General features: G+C 42.0%; 1 protein-coding gene across 1 annotated transcript in view; it reads right to left on the bottom strand.

Moving 5' to 3' along the window:
- The window catches only part of LOC110970461 (protein jagged-1b), a 59,638-nt gene extending 39,690 nt beyond the window's left edge, over positions 1-19,948 (bottom strand). The window contains exons 1-2 of the mRNA XM_051958066.1: positions 18,745-19,948; positions 11,565-11,894 (exon numbers count right to left, since the gene is read on the bottom strand). Of these exons, the coding sequence (XP_051814026.1) occupies positions 11,565-11,894; positions 18,745-18,903 (489 nt within the window). The 5' untranslated portion in view covers positions 18,904-19,948. The remainder of the gene's footprint in view (positions 1-11,564; positions 11,895-18,744) is intronic.
- Between the last annotated feature and the right edge of the window lie 864 nt (positions 19,949-20,812).

Below are 20,812 nucleotides of genomic sequence, written 5' to 3'. Positions count from 1 at the left end.
GCTTGATGTATGTACCTGACTGCTTACATATCACATCTTTGTGTATTCTTGACCTGTGACTGCAGCTATCATTTAAAGGTAGCTGAATACAGTGTTTCCTCTTTGAAATATGGTACTTAAGTAACTTTCTATGATTTTCTGTCCCTCTCCTCGTCCTCGCCCCATCGCTGTCAGACAGTCACATTCCTGTGGGGTTAATTGGCTTAAACTAAACTATGCAGCTACTTCAAACACTGTGGGACAACAGAGGCCTCTTTACCACCACCACCACATCACAAGCCTTGTCTTCATCCTCCCATCGCCCACCTGAGTCCCTCAACAGTGTGAGCGAACTGCTATGACACCACACCTCCACCCAAAACACCTGCTGTAAACCCCCCACTGAGATCATCCACTGAGCCTCCCCCAGTTCTCATTTGTGTTTCCTTCACCCGCCCTCCCCTCTGCACTGCTTACATCAACTTTACCCTTTCGCCCATTAATCACCACTCTCTCTGCCGCCCTCACATCCCCCCCATTGCAGGCCAGACCGGGGGGGCAGAAACCCCCTCCGCCTCCTCGCTCGCTTCCGCAGGAAATTACCTTGTCTAGCCGCTGGACGCTTCCCATCCACGGCTGCATTTTCAGAGCATTATGAGTGAGAAAACAGTCTGGGATTGCTGTGTGTTGTCACTGTGGCTCAGATTTCCAGTCTTTACAAACAATTCATCCAATTTTCTCAACAGACAAAATGAAACGGTGGCCGAAAGGAGGGATATTTTATTGGATTTCACTTCTTTGAGAGGTTTTCAAAATGACACTGCCTGTGGTTTCTGTGGTTTGATTACACAATAAAGATTAATTTTGAATAATGATAATGAAGTAAAGAGTAAATGGGAGGTATTAATAATGTTAAAAGGAGAAATGACGGTCATGGTATTTGTGCAATAATTTGAAAAAGTCACCGATTATGTCACTGGGTAATGAGGTTTCGGGCTTTAAATTCTCCTTTCAGGGCTTATTGTTCGACACCATTAAACACCAATCAGGGTTTGATGAGAATAAAGGCACGAAGCTGAAATGTGTCCATATGCAGTTCTGTGAAAATGTGAGTTTTATTCCAGTTTTAATAAACTATATATATTCATACGGTGCTTTGAGGCAGGCATGTTGAATCATAAAACTGAGATCTCAATCATTTTTTAGATCGCCTCCTGTTCTATTTTTCATGTGTTATTTTGCTACACATCCACGGTTGTACCACAGACTGTAGATGTTTTCACTTAGTGTTTCTGTTTAGACCTCTGCTCAGGACAGACGTTAAACTGAAGTCTACTGCACATGTTAAAGGGGAGAAAATTATTCCTCTACCATATTCTCAGCAGATATTTTAATTGCTATAATTGTTTAGGTCATATTTCCTTGGAAATTTCCTTGGAGTTCCTCACAAAAAACACAATGTGTGGACTCTTGAGGCACGTTAAATATATTTCCTTTCTCATAAGACTTTTTTTTTAATCAGTTGTGTATCATTTGCATCTAAGTTTACATGCAGCTTCTTCATGCATGGCTGCATTTCTTCTTTTTATCACCATCCATAGATCTTTGAGGTAATGTGCATACTAATTAGTTACTTTAAATCCTTCCAAATATTTTATTATTATACTGGGTCTACAACATTTACATGGAACAGATGAACTTGGTTCCGCCTTTCCTTGTATAAATGATAAATACTAGTGTCCTGTTATACTTAAAAACTTGTTAATCTGATGTTCCTTCAACTGTTAAGCTGCATTATTTAATTGTGACTATAGTGCCACTGTTCATACTGAGAAATTGGCATCCTGTAACCAGCCATGACAGGTAAATTGAACTGTTTATTCCTAAAAGACAAAAATCTGCTTGATTATCTCTCTAAAAGCAAGACATTTTAATTGTTGGTATTCTTATTGTATGCATCTCAGTTAAAGCCTCGTCAGCACAGGATAAATTGAATACATGCACCAGTATCCCAGGAAATACCTAAATGATTTGTGAATTTCTTAAACTTGAATATGACATTGAGACAAGCACAAGGTTTAGAGAAACATTTTAGACTGGTCCAGTAGTAAACTAGATCAAAATTTGCTTTCAGGTTAGTCTAGGCAAGTTAATCAGTTTCCGGAAAAAAATTACTGATATATTTTAAGTCCAAAAATTTAACTACCTGAGCGCTAGACAAAATTTAAAAAAAATCCCAGAACTGAAACATGTTTCTGTACTAATAATAAGTGACACCTGCTGACTGAAAAGAGGAAAATATGGGTCATAATTTGTGGTTTTCTGATGAGTGCGACTGCTGGATTCTTTAATTGGGCATAGGTTTCTGAGTGAAGGGAGCTTAATGTGGTTTGGTTGGTTAGCCATGTTTTTTTGGTTTGAAGAAAAAAAAAAAAAAGAACAACTCAATTTATCCAGAACATCCTCCCGCAGATAGTCAATGGTGAAACAATTTACAGAGCATAAATTAAGACGTCGACCTGTCCAGGGTGTCCCCTGCCTTCACCCGAGTCAGCTGAGATAGGTTCCAGCACCCCCCGCGACCCTAGTGAGGATAAAGCGGTGTATAGAGGATGGATGGAAATTAAGACGTCAAACTATTCGATCAAAGCCATATTATCAAAGTCAAGCTTTGTAAATTCTGCCTCACATCACATTCAGGATCCATGTAAACACACTCACGGATGTAATTAAGTAAACTGTAGGTAAGAACATGAGAGCGTCGGAGCAGAGCTGGAGAGACGGGGTTAAAACCGAAGTCACACCCAAACGTTTCACAATATGATGCTCTAAATGTTTGTGGCGGCTCCTGTTGAGTTTGGGCAACACAGGAAACTGCCGAGAGAAGAGGAGGATTTATGACAGCTGTACTGTAACACTGTCTGCTCTGTGTAATCCACAGGGACTTGATGTGGCTGAACATCACCGGAGGGCAGCGACACCGAAAACAAAAGGTTTGCAAAGAGTGACTCAAACGAAAGAGAGTGGGGGAGAGATGATGGGTGAGGGATATGAGAGGGAGGAGGGAAAGTAAAAGTCAAAGAAAATCGATGGCACTGAAAGGACACTGTTTTCTGTAATTACAGCTGTGTGTCCATTTAAAGGGTGCAGTCTGCATTCAGTGACACACAATGACACATCCAGATACAGGGACACACTGTAATTTCACAGCGATCATGTAAATCAAGCTTCCTTTGCCTCTTTTCTCCTCTAATAAAGAGACTCCTACTCTCGATCCAATTTGCACACAAATGAAATCATTAAAACACGCTTCCCTTGGGACGTTTACCCCTGAGTTATTAACTTATCTCCAAAAAACACAAGCTCCAAATCCACATGGAATTAACCTTTTTGTGTTTTGTGTGTGTGCTGCTGGGTGTGTTCGTGATCTCTGTGTTTGGGTGTGTCCAATAGGGGGAAAACCCAAACGGCTGTAAAGAGAAATGTGTGTTTGTGCGTTCTGCCTGCAGGTGTGTACGTACGGACGATGTGCACAACAGTATCAGCATACATGCAGGTATGCAGGGCTGCATAGGAGAGTCAATTAGGGGACAAAAGAGAGGAGAGCACAAACGAGAGGCGGAGAAAGAGTGAAAGAGAGACCAGGGGGCAGAAAGAAAGCTCCGACTATGTTCCTCTCCTTTCGTTTCCCTTCACTGACTTCCCTCTGCTCGGCTCCCACACAGCAGGAATGTGCACGTTACAACGGTCCCATGTGATGATACGGAGAGTTTCTCTGTAAAGTTTCAGCGGAAAAGTACGCTCACTTAGGATAGTATAGAAACTTGTACCTCACTTGAGCATTTCCATTTATGTTACTTTTACCTCTTCTTCACTTAATTTCAGAGGTAAATATTGTGTTTTTACTTCACTATATGCATGTGACAGGCAGCAGTTCTGCACTTAAAGACCATGAACAGTGGAAACAGTTAAACTGGACGAAGTCCAAAGCCAACAAAATCCCCCTCAGGCACCTATAAAGCTCTCTAATTAACATGTTATACCTTGTTTGTTTAATCCGCACAACAAATGAAGTGTAAAAAAGCATGTATGTATTGGGACTATTTTACAGGTGTTGCCAGGCAACCAGTGGTATCTCCAGGAAGTTGCAAACCGCACAACCACAACACTTAGTATTTGACTGCCGGCTAAGAGAAAAGTTGTTCAACAACTTAAACAACCATGTTGCTGGTTTGTCTCAATGATATGACTGAAACAAGTGTATTGACAGCAGGAGATAAGCCACATAAACAAAAAAAAAATCATAGTTCAAAACATTAAATAAACAGTGGAAAGATAAAAATCAAACCTTTTTGTGATGCGACATAGGCACAGTAAAGGTTTGGTTAGGTGTGGACACAAAAACACCTTTGTTAGGTGTGTGGAAATATCACAGTTAAGGTTAAAATTGACAGAAGGGCACCCGTATAGCTCATCGGGTTAAGCGGGCGACCCATGTACAGGAGCCCTTTGCTGCATGTCTTCCCCCTACTCTCTTCTCCCCTGTTTCCTGTCAGTCGTCACTGCAACTATCACAATTAAGAAAGGCAAAAAAAAAAAATTGACAGAAGGACCTCGGTTGTCATAGTAGCAATAATAACCGCTTGGTTAAAGTGTAGTCACAGTCATGGTTGAAAGAAGCACTGATGATCACCAAGTTGAAACAAGTAGCAAACAGTGGTCTCCTGTGTTAACGGTCAGTGTTTTGGTGACCCATCCATCCACCCCAGCCTCCTCCCTATGTGCACTGCAGCCACTAGAAGACTTGAATATACACATATATTGTTTAGCAGCATTTTCTGAAACAAGTGGTGGTGTTAACATGACACCTGGAGGTCACTCTACAATAAAACAGAACTACATGTTTTAATGAGTGGGTAGTTTTTATTGGAGGACAGTCTTTCTCCATTGTATGTCCTACACCTCTTCCTGCATTTCCTGTTTCATCTAACTCTCTGAAAATACGTGTATTTCTCAAATTGTCAAGACGATTCCATTAAATCTAAGGCTGACATGAGTGGTTAACTTTAATGATTTTCTATACCACTTTCACAAACTAATCAGTGTGATTAGATTAGCTTAGCACTGATCACTTTCACATCTCTGGAAGGTAATTTCTGCCAAGTGAAAATAAACGTGTTAAAATGTGCAAGTGATCACTCTGAATAGTCTGAGGAACTGTGTCTAAATGAATTTTAATGCATTTTCCTGTTTACACCTTTCATTGTCACATCATCTAATAATGTGACAAATATGACAAAAGTATCTTGTCCCTGACAGTGATAATGTTCTCACTTTTTAGTTTGAATTAATTCACCTCAGCATTAAGACAAACACAGCAGAATAACAGTAGAGCAGACGGCCTGCTGGAAGGACTGGGAAGGTCACTGAGGCTACACATGAACATATTTGCATGATGGCTGCACTTTGCATGAAGCTCTGATGGGAAAACCTGAGCTCTGTTTTACCTACATGCACACCCAGATGGCTTCTTCTTCTCATTCACAAGCTCTGCATTTTGGGTCTGACTTTATATGCCAAGTTTGTCACACATCTGTTGCTACAGCAACACAGTGAAAGAGAATGGAAAGTTATTTTATAGTGCTCACTGCATTAAGAATTGCACATGAAAAACTCTTTCCGCTCTCTTTTCAGAATGATTACTCCACAAACATGAATGTAAACAACTATCACAGAGCTAACACGGTGTTCCTTTGGTTTAAAAGGGCCTCCAATGAAAAGTGTCTGTGGATTATCTACAAAATGAAGGAGGTAAAAGATTATTGCTGGACTTTATTGGACAGCTGGTGGCTCAGATGGAGACAATAAACAGAGAAAAAAGGAAGATTTGCAACTAAAGTTCCCACAGTCATGGAGAATGAAGTACAGACAGCATTGTATACCTTGTATTGTACTTTTGTTACAATTCTGAGGGACCTACCTAAATATTTCTATTTTATGGTATTTAATAGACTATTTTGGAACGACTTTTAGAATAAAATTCATGTCTTTGTACAATAATTCAAAGGCAGAACTGTTTACACACAAAACACACGATCAACTTATAACGTTCTAATTCTAAAATTAAATGTGTAAATATTAATAGCCAATTGAGTTTAATTTTTTTCTCCAATTACTTCTGTATTTTTTCTTTGTAAGTTTTAATATTTTTACTGAAATGAAACAAAAGATCTGAGTGTTTCTGCCACATCTGTCTGCAGCTGGAGACCTGCCTTAATGATCAATGCAGCAGTCAAAAACAAAAAAAACAAGTCATGTATCAATAGCATCAACATTTTAGAAACACTCCTTTTGGCAGACATCAAACAACCCGACTTATCTTTAGGTAACACTTCTGCTGACGATGACACACACACACACACACACACACACACACACACACACACACACACACACACACACACACACACACACACACACACACACACACACACACACACACACACACACACACACACACACACACACACACACACACACACACACACACACACACACACTCTCTCTCTGTGAATGTGAGTCTTTCCCAGGAACATCCAGCTTTGGCCTCTGGCAGTAAACCTGACCATGGATGAGTTTTAACACTTGACATGAGGATTATAAACGGTGGGGACTTCACTCCATTCACTTCATCTTAACAGTATTTCTATGGCACCTATTCGTATTGTCATTTGTCACTGGTAGTGCGAACAAAAGAGATCGGCTTAACCAGACCTTGATGAACAAGTTCTGAACAACAAAAGGTCAGGAAACGATGGATTCACTTCCCACATTGTTTGGTGAGTGGTGGTTTTACGCTGACTATATATTCATACAGAGGAGGAAGCACATCCACTGACGTTTTTGTTTCTGTCTGTGTACCTGCCTATTTACTTCCTCTGTGCCTTTTATTTTCATCTGCTTGATTTAGCCACTGATTTGTTCCCCCTTTGCCAGATAAACAGATTCATCAGTACTCTATTGACGGCTGGTATTGTTTCACTTCTTCATGCAAACACAGTGAACAGCAAAACCACCAACAGAGAAAGGGCTTGAAGAAATGACCTTCAGTTATGAAGTCTTTGAACTTCTCCAATCTCGGCGGAGGCGCCGCCGCAGCTAAAACATCCCAGACCGCTGAGTGTCTGTGGTTTTAATGCTGGGGTCACAAAGAAGCCATGTCCCTCAGATTATCTCTAAGATCACTGAGGACCTGCAGGCAAAGCTAAAATCTGGACTCCAACATGCAGAACCAGACAAGGAAAACATCAGACATGTTATTAAATCCTCTGATATTGTCGGGTTTATGTACAGAATGAATTACCTGCAGTTTTTTTTCCCATAATGAGGCACCGTGAAATAGAAAGATGTGCTGCTTTGATGAATATCATGGACACCGAAAATGAAAAACGTAAGGGGAAATTTCACATTTATGTGAAGTTTCCACACTAAACCGTGAAACTCTTTTCGTTTCTTTGATACAGATCGACACCAGTTCATGTCAGTATAAAGTTGGAGCCAGAAGGAAATTAACTTGGCTTAGCATGGAGTTCAAAAATAATATTTACAGAACCTCTAACTCACTCATTAATATTTTATAACATGTTTCATCAGCTGACAAAGAGAAACATAAAAAAGGACCATTGCCAGCTCCTGTTCTGCATCTCCAAAACACAGATTCCTGTTATGTGGCAAATTGTGCTGCTTTGATAAAAATCCTGGACATAAAAAGCACAAAATCTCATTGCAAAGTGACTTGTCGGCTCCTGCTCTGCACCTTTGAAGCATAGATTTTAGAGTGGTATCGATCTTCTCAGCAATTAAACAAATTATTTTTTCAAAAGGCCAGACCGTTTCTATAATAAAGACTGAGAGGCTATAAAACAGGAAAAATGTTCAGGTGCTTTAAAAACGGACAGAAAAAAAAAATACAGATTAGGAGCTAAAAGCAGAGAAATCACATCCCAGACTTACAGAAGCCTAACAGGGACGAACCCCTGCAGGGAATCTTGATAACATCCTAAGGAAAACAAACACAACGAATTACAACTATGCTCACTTTCATGAGTAAATCCAGACATACACACACACACACATTTATAACTACTCGCGCACACATCTCCCTGAAGAGATTAGTGGGAGAAAGAGAGACGGAACAAATGAGGGAGGGCCGGGGACAGAGAGAGCTCACCTTTCCTCATAATGACTACGCTCACCTGTTCATCCCCTCACCTGGGGCAGGGGAATCACTCTCCCTCCCTCCACCTCCCAGAGATGGCCAGATAAAGCGAGTCTTTCAGCCTGAAACGACGCTAATGTTGCCACAGTGTGTCCCGGCCCTCTCTCTCCCCTGCAGCCCAGCCCGCCCTGCGGCCCGGCCCTGAAACCGATCCAGGTAGGCTTTCTGACCGGGAACTTTCTCACACTCGTACCCGACGGACACACACCTTCACGGCGTTCGGGAGGAGAGGCAAAAACAAAAGGAAAGTGTGACACTCATGCCGTATGCATGCAGCAGCGCACACACAGAGATGCACACAAAGGCAAACTGTACACAGATAAGGGAAGGTAATTGGCTCTGGGACAGTGAGTCTCACAGGTAAATGGGTTGATACTAATCAAGGAGAAGAAACCTAAACCGAGTCTGTGTTACATTCTTGTGTGTGTGTGTGTGTGTGTGTACTTCTACTATTCATGTTGTGGGGACATAAGACAGTCACAATTTGGGACAAAAAGCAAGTTTCCAAAACATAAACCAGCCAGTTTAAGCAAGCAGTTTTTCATTAAATGTAATGTCCTCTAAACTGGTGAGTATTTCCTGGTCATTGTGGCCATATTAGGAGTGTGTTGCAGCTTCACCTGGATTTTGTGCGACATTACAAACATCATTCCAACACAACCTGATTTTATCTCAGAACCATAAATCCTTTCGTTGCCATTTCTGTAATACTTTCATTCTGAGAAACGAGTCGATCGAGCTGAGAGCGATCAAGAAAAGAGCACACGGAAAGATTGCAGCAGGATTTCTCTCAGTGAAAGAAACGACCGAAACCTCTAAAATCCCTGCTGGAAAAATGTGCCTCACTCCTACGCATCCTTGCCAAGTCATTTTGAAGGGATTCTCTTCAGCTCCGCTTTCATTAATAAACATGCATTAATTGCTGGAATGAAGTCCAGGAAAGAGGCGACTGATGAGTGCAGAGATGGACTGATGGCTTTATAGAAAACGTGGTGATTGGAGGAGATAAGAGCTCCGTCAATTAGAGCGTTCGTGTTAGTCGCTGTGATTAAAGCTATTCACTGTGCTGTCATTTTTGGAATTTCGGGGCGCAAATTAAACAAAGAAATAGCATGAAATGAATTGACGTGCATAATGAACCTGCCACCTAATTCCATTAAGAACTTCTTAACAGTTCACAAACTCAGAGGTTCAAGCAGACATTCAAATTTGAGAGGTTCTTGCTTAAAATTTACCAAAACAATTAAGTAATTAGCAAAATAGTCAGCAATGATTTTTCAGTGGCTTCACCAGTTGATTAACTGAATGTTTCAGCTTGAATGCTTTGTAATGTACTTGAATAATGTTCACAAATACAACAATAAACCGAAATCATTAAGCAGGTGTAAAAATGCGATTTTGTTTGGTAAAGAAACTAGTGCAGATGGCAAACTTTTGGTTTTACTGGATTCTTTGTGCATTTTTTAGAATACAGAACAAGGGAAAAGGGAGAGGTGGAGGACTAAAGGAGGAAAGAGAGTTGCATTGAATAATCAATATCTCTCTTAGCCTCTGTTGCCAGCTGTTGTCCTAATTGCAGATTAATTGTTCTGCTCTTTATTGAGGACACAAGATGGAGCGGCACGATGTCCGATCAAGACACAAATTGTTCAATACACCCTAAAGAAAGCTCCCAAATGAGCAGCAGTTGCAACAAAAGGACAGAAAGTTTTACATGGATGAAGGAAAGAAAACAAAACTATCCAAAAGGGAGAAGATGTGATTGAGGAGACCAGAGGACCAAGAGCATTACTGTGTAATGCAATAAAGCAAATTGCAAACTCTAGAAATGAGATCCTATAATAATGTGGAATTATTTTGTTTAGCATCTATTACTGTAATCATATCATGGGATTTCTTTAAATATTATGAATCCAGGAAAGTGTCTGGCTGGTGTCAGGCAAACAGATCTTGGTTAATCTCCTTTGGTGTTCATTTTGTTAAGAGGCTTGTTGTCTGAACCAGTGGCTCCTAAACTTTAAAGCTGGTGACCTTTTAAAACATAAACACACACATGAATATCTCTTTTGCTTCACCATGGACGGCATGCCTCATTGTGTACAAGAACGTCAAAGACTGAGCTTTCCTTCCCAGTTTAAATATGTGTACTTCATGAAGCAGTGGTGCTTTAAGCTAAACGCTGATCACAAAGATGCTTAAATGCTTACAGCAGGGATGTCAAACTCATTCCACAAAGGGCCGGTGTGGCTGCAGGTTTTTGTTCCAACTAAGCAGCATCACACCAGACCTGACTCATTTAATCAACAGATCTCAGTCTCCAGACAGGTCATTGGTCAGACTGTGTGCTCCAGGCTACAGCATTTAGTTCCAACATATCTACAGCACACAGTCTGACCAATCACCTGTCTGGAGACTGAGATCGGTTGATTAAATGAGTCAGGTCTGGTGTGATGCTGCTTAGTTGGAACAAAAACCTGCAGCCACACCGGCCCTTTGTGGAATGAGTTTGACATCCCTGGCTTACAGTGAAGGTGATGTGTAGCTGATATGTTTATCGCGTTCATCCTCTTGGTTCAGTGCTAACATTTGCTAATTACCACTAAATACAAAATACAACAGTGGCTGATGGGAATGTTGTTGGTTTTGCACTTGTCAGGTGAAAAATCTAATTTAAATTTAGATGTGATGACAGCACAAGATGAAGCATCAAAAAATACTAAAAGTCATCTCAAAGCTGCCATTCAGCCTGCAGGGAACACGGATGTCTCATTCAAACAATTTACCTGCAACAGTTACTGAAGTACCTCAGTCTGAGAAGAGTAATAGATTGTACATTGTTATCTCTCAGGTCACAGCCAGCATGGCTCAACAGTTACAAAAATTCTGCTATTTTTATCATACAGGTATCTTTTCACTCCTCAGGTTGGGTTTCGGTCCAACCACCAATTCAGGATTAATAGCCAGTATATGACATTAGCACCTCTGCCTTTTCATGTGCATTTCTTTTTCATGGAGTGGACTTTGTATCAGGTGATCCACCACTGCCAGAAAACCCAAATTCTAACATTTTCAATAAACAACTATTGTCTTTTCCATGTCTAAAATTAATAACCGTAATACAGACTTCCAGTGCTAGAATAAGACAGATGTTGTGGTTATTATGATGCAAAAGCATGTGAGTCTAAACTCTGCCTGAGTGTCATCATTATTCCTCTCCAGCCTCAGTTTGAGTGTATTATTTTGTACTTGAAGCTTAGCCTGTTGCCTTGGTAACCATACAGGAAACCAGCGCTGCCCCTGTACTTACCGGCCAGGCGTATATGAAGGGAATGACGATGTGTCCATTACTCCCATCCTCTCCTCCTGCTCCTCCATCGTGTCCTCGGTGGCGGAGTGACTGGGAGTTTCCACCCAGGATCCCCGTGCTGCCAGACCCAAAGGTACAGGATCCGGTTGGGACGACCCGGGCTTGGTACTCCTTGAGGCAGGCTTGGAAGAAAGTGTCACACTGGTCCCTGGCAGAGCAGTGCTGCACTCCGCCGGTCTGGAGGTCGCAGCAGTCTCCGTTCTGCAGGAGTCCATGTGGGTTCTGGAAGTGACGGATCTGAAGCTCGAACATCCCGACTGCAGTCACAGCCTGAGTCCAGAGAGAACAGAGCTACATTAACGTGTTATCTGTCATTAAAGTGGAACAGAAAGTTCTGTGACAAATGTGGTGAAGCAAAAACACCAAAAATCATTCAACTTAAGGCTGTGTGAATATTCAAAGCAACACAGTCGGCACACTTTAAAGTCAGATCTGTGTGACTTGCAGCACTAAAAAGACAAAGCAAAAGGTTTTAGGTAATTGCAGCAGTTTCAAAGTTATCTTTGTCGCGCCTTTTATGTTTGTTAAAATGAAGTTACCGTCCAGTACGATAGTTGAAACCAATTAATCTTTTCTGAAAGATACATGAAAGAAGCCTTTTACGTGATCTAACACTGAGCACAGAAAGCTAACGAATAGAATTTAAAAGCTGACGACTTCAAGTTCACAGAAGCTTGCCTCAAAGTTTTAACTGCTTAACTTTCACCCTATTTTTACACAAAAAGCTTAGCAGCTTTTGTTCACTGGACTGCAGTGAAAAGAATGAGCAACGCATCTCATTCTGCATGTATGAGTCCCAGGAGACGACAGAAAAGGTAAGAAGCTACCGTTTTTCTTTGCATGCACTCCTATTGCAAAGTAAGGCTCTACTTGTACTGCTGCTATTATATTATACAGTGGCGTCTTAAACAGTTTTGAATCTTGAGGCTTTGTGCTTTCATACTATATATAATTTTATTCCAAATTATGCTGATGCCTTTCAAACTGCAGACTTTGTGCTCAGTTTAAATTCAGACTGGTGGTTGTTGCAAGGTTGAACGCAAAAAGCATCATTCTAGGATTTGCTCTCATTGGCTTTTTTGCTGGAAGTTAGATTCTGAACAGAGGGAGTCACAAAAATATAAAGCTGCAGCTACTAGCTAGTTAGTAACTTCAGATTTAGTGTAAAGACATGAGAGTGGCATCAATTTCTCATTTATCGGTAACTCTTGAGAGGAGATAAAATCAATGCATTTACCAAAATGCCAAAATGTCCATTTTGAAGGCTGCTTTTGGATTGAGGCCCAGGTAAACCAAGTAAAGGTTCTCCAGATAATTTGTTTTCATGTTTGTGTCCTTCAATTACAGTATCAGTGTCAGGACACTTTCATCGTCTCTGGCAACAGCAGGAAACTAAATTCCATTTTTGATTCCAAATCTCTGTTACTGCTGCAGAACCATGTTTTTGCAATAAACAGTCACTATAAAGGGAAAGAAATTATCAAAGTTATTCATGAAAAATGCATATATACACAAATGTAACTAATAGTAAGAACAAGAAATCATTTAAACTCGGAGTCATTTGTCAGGTTTCTGTCTCAAACATAGCACAGAAACAGTTCTCAGAATCCTTAATGATCTCCTTGTTGCAGCTCTTTGACCTCAGTGTGGCCTTTGACACCATCTTGCTTTCACGTTAAGGTCAGCAGTGATGCACTAGATAGAAGCCAGTTTGTCCACAAAAAGAAAGCATGTTCAGTCTGAATCAGCCCTGTTACCCATGGTGTTCCCCAGGGATCAGCATTGGAACCACTTTTATTCATTAAATATTTGTTCCTCCTTGGAAATATTTTCCATCACCATAGAGTACACGTTCATTGCTACGCTGACGACACCCAACTTTACGTTTTCATGAAACCAAACACCTCCTCTTCACCCTCTGCCCTGTCTTCAAGCCATTAACACCTAGGATTTTAAAAATTTTCTCACACTAAACGGAAATAAAAGCAAGGTTACGGTAAAGAAATCCATTCTTTCACGATACTCACTGATGACTGTCCAATCCACACTTCCCCTTGAATCTAAAGACTTGGTGTCACACTCGATAGCACATTTTATTTTACATCAATGGCACCTCATATGCTCCCTTTTGTCACTTTTGTTACATTTCCAGACATCCTTCCTTCTCTCAACATATCACTGAAATTCTTATTCAGGTCCTGGTCACTTATTACATTTCCATCCTCTCTGATATTCCCAATAAACTACTTCATTGACTCCAAATCATTTAAATTTCCTGCTCAGATCATCACCTATGCCATCTTCACTGACCACGTCACTTCCATCCTCATTCAGTCACTGGCTCCCTGTGTACCTTCAAAGCCCTTCATAACAGGACTGCTCAGTACTTCTTAGATCTTCTCCATCTTTACATCCTCTCCTGTGCTGTACAACCATCGTCCACCAGTAACTTTTATACTCAACACGTTCAGCTTTAGAAGTCACTACCATCCATCAGCTGGACTCTACTGTAAAGATCAAATCACACCTCAACACACATGCGTTTACAGTAGCATATCCATTTAATTGTAAATCAGTTGTAATCCACTCATGTCACATCCACTGAGTGTATTCTGGATAACTGTCTTATTAAGCCTGATGGTTTATAAGGCGTCCTTGAGCCAACAAATTAATTAATTATTATTACAATTACTATCAACATTATTTAACCTTCAGTAGGTTGATAACAGGTTAGGACATTTACTTGATAAAGGCTGACTAACTGATTGTAATTGCTTAACCAGCTTAAATAAATTGCTCCAACTGATAACACCCACTTGGCTTAAGTTCATAAAAATGGTCACAAATCATTTGATTCCTCTAATAAAAACTGTTTGCATTGCTGCAGGTACATTTTAATGAAGATCAGCTAAAATTTTCTGTGTTTCTAATTTTGCTTTCTTCAAATGTAAAAATGTAAATTGTACACCTCTGCCCTTTTCTTGACTCCATAATCCCACTCAGAAGAAGTTGTGGTTGCGCTACAACGGAAAATTAGGCTTCACTATAATTGGAAAAGCAGTTTAAAGGAACACTGTAATTTCCAAGGTAACTACTATCATCAAAGCAGAAGGCTAAAGAGATTCATTTAAAAAAGTACTTCACTTCAACTACAGCTCCAAATACACCTTCATTTCCCCCCTTTCTATAGTGTAGATGAAATAAACATGTGAAAAGACTGAAGAAACTCTGAGAACCAACTATCATGTTTCCTGCTATATTCTATCTTACTGCTTCTGGGAATCGGCAGCGGCCTGCATGTCTCCTCTGTATCATCTGTTTATCAGTTTGATACAAGACAAGTCTTCACACAGCAAGCAAATGAGCGAGAGAAAAGATGTGGACAAAACTTTGATTCCCGCAACTCTGTCTGACCTCCAGTTCAGCAAAAAACAGACGTTTCGATTAAAACCGAGGACAGATTTACCAGCACTCCCGCAATACAATCCCCCAACTGTTTATATCTCAACTTCCTTTTATGAGCCTCATCTCCTCTTGTCTGTCTTTCTTTCTTTATGCGTCCCATGTGTCACCACCACTCCCTTCTTATTTCTCACTTTCTCTTCCCAGGGGACGATGACACTGGGATCATCCTCTCCACTTCTTTCTCTGTCTGGGAACAAGCTGTAAGGCCCCTGTCATTTCTCTTTCTGCAGCCCTCGGCTCTATTCTGCATTGTTGCCATTCTCCTTTTCATCTGCCTGCCTTTTCTTTTCTCTGTGGTCCCTCCCTGTTTCAGGGATGGGTGGAGGGGACGCAACCCACACAGAGCAGAGTTAACAAGACCCCCTGAGAATCTCGCAGCATCAGGGTCATGGTGCTTCTGTCTTTGGATTTGGCATCTTCTACCGACAGTAAACACAGAAATGAAGCCACTGTTATCTCAGTTTGTCCAAGAAATCTGAATATTCACAGCCTGTCTAAACTAATGACAGCCCCCCTTAGAGGTGTTGAGCTCTCAATTATGGATAGAAACGACCAACGAGATCTCATATGAGTCGAACTGAGCCACGATCTCAGTCGCCCCATTGTTACCGGTTCTATGTCCCTCTCCTGCACTCTGTCCCTGAGCTGAAAGGGGCTGAGAGGGTGAGGTGGGAGGGTCGAGGGTGCTGGCGGTAGGGGGTGAACTTGTCTACATCAAAAGACTTGTGAAGATACAGTGGCGCTCATCACTCCACATCCTCCTTTCTTCCTCTCCTGCACTGGCTGCCCGAATCATTCCCTGCATACCAGCATTTCAGCGCTCAGTCCGACCAGAGAGAGGGACAAAGAGGGAGAGAGACGTCCCAGCCAAGGCTCAGACCATCTCAGCAGGAGAGCGTTGGCAGTTAAAGGCTCTCTGCAGTCAAAATTCAGCCTGTCTCACAGCAAATACTCTCCATGTGAATGCAAGGTTCAGCAACTGGAGACTCTTAAGGCGGTCCAGAGTTACAGGGAAAGTTAGGAACCCAAAAAGAATTAATTTTTCCTTTAAAGCAAGGTTTTTTATGTTTAGTAATGTCAGCTAATACAACAGCATTTAATGACAAAAACAAACATCTCTGGCAACAGCAGGAAACCAAATCCCATTTTTGGTCCCAAGCCTCCACTAATGGTGCAGAAAATCATCTTTTTACAACAAATAGTCACTAACAAACTTCAAAAAATTGCCCAAGTTGTTAATGAAAGATGCATAATTTAGACAAACTCTGTAGCTTCTGCTCACTTTGTACGTCTCGTATGTAGACTCAGTAGCCTAAATAACTACCGGACAATTTCTAAACTTCCATTTATGACTAATGGAGAGACACAGGTGTTTGTTATCACCCCAAGGCTTGATGAAGTGACTCATGCATATTGGGGTGTTTCGCCTCTTTTGCATGAAGTGAAACATCTTCAAGAACCAAAAAGAAGACCAGCTGCCTTCTACTGAGGCCCTTAAAATGTACACAAAACACTTCATTGTATGCACACATTTATGTTGTATCTGTTTCTATTAAATTGGTCCCATACGACTCAGTTGTTCGCAGTAGCTCACAGACCACACTGTGAATAGTTTGAGTTTCTTTGCACATTAAGTGTAATATATTATTCTATTTGAAAATGCATTAATGCTTTCAAATCTAATTTTGTGGTACTTTGCCATCACAGAGCTGAAACAACTATTTAATTAAATGATTACTTAATGAGCTCAAAATTAGAGGGGGCCACTTTAATAACTGATGAATCATTTCATGGAAAAACACCAACTGTTCTGCTGGTTTCAGCCTCGCTAACGTGGAGATTTTCTGTGTTTTCTTGCTGTAAATGGTCGAAAAGTGAAAATGTTTGAGATTCTGATGGTTGTTCAGATAGATAATCTGAACAAGAAGTCATCTTTGACTGTGGAAATATGTGACAGGCATTTTTAGCTAATTTCTGACAGCAAATTAATAAAGTGTTTTGCAGATTAATTGGCAATGAGATGGTAGTTGAAGGCTTCACAGTACTGCGGTGAGCCTCATTAATGAAACATACTAAAGATATATGTGGATGGCTCTTTCAAGCACCGGTTAGAGGATACATTGTTATTGTGTTGTGTGTCAACCTCTTTGTAAACCCTCTTTCCCTTTAAAGGCAAATTCTATTTTAAATTGACCTATTTTCTAAGTCAACAAGGGAGAAGATTTTTCTTTGAATTTGACATTTATGACAAAAAAAAAGGGGAAAACATTCTTGCTTGAGACAAAGTGCCATCCAACCTAATTTTCAAAATGTAGCTTCGTTAAAAAAAAAAAAAAAATCGCAATTCTGCAAACCACAGCCAAGAAAATCACACTGCAGTGTGAGCATTGAGACATATGAAACTAGACAACATGTAGAGACTGTTAGGGTGCCAAGAAGCATCATTTATGAATCCAAGGTTCAGATGCATTATAAATGGGTACTAGCAGCTGCAGAGGATCTTCAGTCTGTGTGTTTCTCACTGCAGTGCAGTCAGAGAATGGAGGGAGTGGAGTGTGGTGTTCTTCAGCTGTGAAGGGGCTGCAGAGGTGCAGAGAGAGACACGCAGAGCTGCCCGAATGTTCAACATTCACACGCCCCAGAGTTTATACTGCTGTGGCCCTGGGCTCCACACACACCCAAGAAGACACAGATGCTGGATGTGAGCTCAACACACACACCACACATGTGCACACATGCATGCTCTGAAACACCTCTGGGCCTCTGGTCCTGCTGCTGGTGAGGCCTGTCACACATCATACACATCCTGAACAAGAGCAGCGGCTGTCTGACAGCTCACTGGGCAAAGAGGGAAAATATTTGGTGGTTTTGCTCCTCCGTGCCCGAAGTTTTCTCTGCATAAAATGCAAAGTTCGGGGCTGCTGCCAAAAATAATTTCCATAAGCAGCTTGTCAGAAATATTTATACAGGCTGCTGAACTTCACTGCACTACAAAAGAAATAATGCAGCCTAGAGGAGATCAACTAATTGCAAAAAAAATATTATAAATGGACAATGCATCAGCAGAGAGAAACATCCTAAAGATGCAGATGCTCCTGTATTAAATAAGGAATGGAGGCTGTGTGGTGGGTCAGTGATGTGTAATATATCCCTCCATTAATCATCAAGAATTCATCATTCAAAAGAAAAAAAAGTCTATTTGGCACTGAAATCACCAAATAATTCCCATTCAGCAGCTGGATGCTTCCATCCAGATTGATTTGTGTTTTATCCGCCTTGATACGCTCTTTGTTTGGCATAAAGTCACAAAATATAGTGACTTCTATATAATCCAAGAAAATTTATGATTTTCATCTGATAAAGACACACTTTTTTGCTGTGATATTTCCACCCCATGCTTCTAAAATAGGATTACACTCGTTCTGTGTTGCGTGGGATAATAGACATGAGCGGGCTGAAACAACAGGTGGGCGCAGCGCCATGCAGGAGCAGAATGAGGGCTGCACAAAGGGGGAAAAGGACACTGTGCGTGGACTTCATTACTGACTGTTGCCACGCAGCTGTGACATATAAAAACAGACTAACCCACAGGTGCAGGTGAGCCTCGGGGGTTTAAGTGCATGCCGCCCGAAATAGCCCTTAATCTGTGGCTTACCTGCGGTTGTATCGTGAGCGCCACGAGAAAAATCACAGTCCTCTGCAGGTGGAGTTGTCCGCGGTGTCGCTCTGCCCTCATGTCTGGCTTCCCGTTGATCTTTCCGCCCCCGTTTCTGGGATCGAGCCACGTTATCCCGCGCGCTCTTGTGCTCTCCATCCCCGCGTCAGGGAGGATCAGGGACCGTGTTGTGCGCTTTGGCGGTGTCAGTGCCCCCCGTCTCCTCCTCCTCCTCCTCCTCCCTTCCTGCGTCCTCTGTCCGCCCAGCTCTCCTCCTCTCCGGTCTTAAACCCTAGAAACTCCCGCAAAGCCACTTCATCGCGTCCAGGTCGGAGTAACCATAACTACCTCTGTGGATGTATCCCCAAACTAGCTCACCCACACGCACGCCCTCCCTTACTGCTGCTGTTGTCACGGGGGGTAGATTTCAACTGGGAAATGGCACACACGCGTAACAAAAACGCACACTTCACACAAACACACTCTCCTTCGCGATGTATTCCTCCCACCACCTGCGTTAAGAGGCTTTACGGGTCCAATCTGCCGGCTCACTTGACTTGAACTCTCATCCCAATTAGCTGACACTCTCTCTTCATCTCCTGTCTCTCTTCAAGCTTGATCCGCGCTCAAAAACAATACAAAAAGGTATCTGTATCCTGAGTCATGGTGAGTGCGAGGACGCAGTGAGGAAAGTTGCGCCTCTCCGGTGGAATGATCTCACTTTGCGCACTTCTCACCCGTGCGGCTGGCCGGTCATTTGTCAACCCGATACAAAGGCTGGCGGCGACAGAGAGAGAAAGAGAGAGAGAGCATGAAGGGTGTGTCCTGAGGCAGGGAATATCCGTCTTTCAACCCTTGTCCGAGCGTTTCCCAGCGCGCACCAGACCCCTCATCCTCTTTCTTCCTTTCTCTGCGCAACCTGTAGCCCAACCCAAACTTTTTTGGTCACATTTTACGCATGGAATTATAATGAATGCGCCTCGCATCTCACTTCTCTTTGGGTTTTCTGTTTCCTTTCTGCCTTTTGTAGCACCTCACTGGTTCCTCTCCTCCAGTTTCAGGCCTCTGCTGTCACCAGCCCTCTTCAAAACACCGCCGTTCCAATTAACTGTTTTCACAGTTCTGCCGGAGCTCGAATGGTCTCTGAATGGGGACGTTTCTATAGGCTTTCAAAGCTGAAGCCCTGCGTAATTAAAATACCCTTCTGTTACTCACGATGACATGGAAGTTGTGCACTGAATTCTAGGAAACAAACACAAAACTGCGTGCTTGTGGGAGCTTTGTGAGGCGTTTTCTGCTAAAAAAAAAAAAAAAAAAAGGCTGACCTGCTATTGCGCTCAAGGCCAGGGCGCACGTGGCACAGGTGCCATTGCGCAGCTACCATCCAGTTGCAGACTGATGTGTTACGAAATCTAGTCGATATAGCGACATTTATGATTAAACTTGTTCCGACAGCTGCAGCTTTGTATACTGTTCGCACATGCCGCTGTTTAATGAAGCCGCCGGCTGCAAATACTTACCGGGTGAGCGCATAAATATAAAAGAGAATTGTTGGGTGTGTAGGGATCTTTTGAATATTGGCACTGGTCACACGGCATATTTTCCACATCTGAACTCCAGTTCTCGTCTTGTTGCACCCGAGACCTCCACACAATGTACCTTATTTATCGGAGGGAATCTAATGAGATTCTGCCTCCCTCCTCCTCCATCTTAACACGGGGCTTGTTGCTCAAGAGCTTCCCTGACAACCGCTGGTGTTTCCGCGGTTTAAGCGCTCTGCAGTGACCCCGGAGCGGAACAGAGGGCTCTTGAGGAGCAGAGCATTGATTTGCATAGAGGAGCAATGACCTCCAAACATGAGCTGAATTCTAACCACCCGTCAGGAAACACGCAGAGATCAGTGTTTCTGCTCAGAGGCAGCTGTGTGCGCTTCACCTGAGGAAGAGTCACCAAAACTCTGCAGCCGCTGCACTCTGCTTCTTGATACCTAAAAGGAAGAACCGGGAGTTGTGCATTTGGCACCATCTAATGGTCATAAGTATAGTTTGAGCTAGAATCTGAGAAAATG

This window comes from Acanthochromis polyacanthus, chromosome 13 (assembly GCF_021347895.1).
Source record: "Acanthochromis polyacanthus isolate Apoly-LR-REF ecotype Palm Island chromosome 13, KAUST_Apoly_ChrSc, whole genome shotgun sequence".
NCBI classification, from domain to species: Eukaryota; Metazoa; Chordata; class Actinopteri; family Pomacentridae; genus Acanthochromis; species Acanthochromis polyacanthus.
Note: the sequence above shows the minus strand (reverse complement) of the source record. Positions and strands in the feature narration are given on the sequence as shown.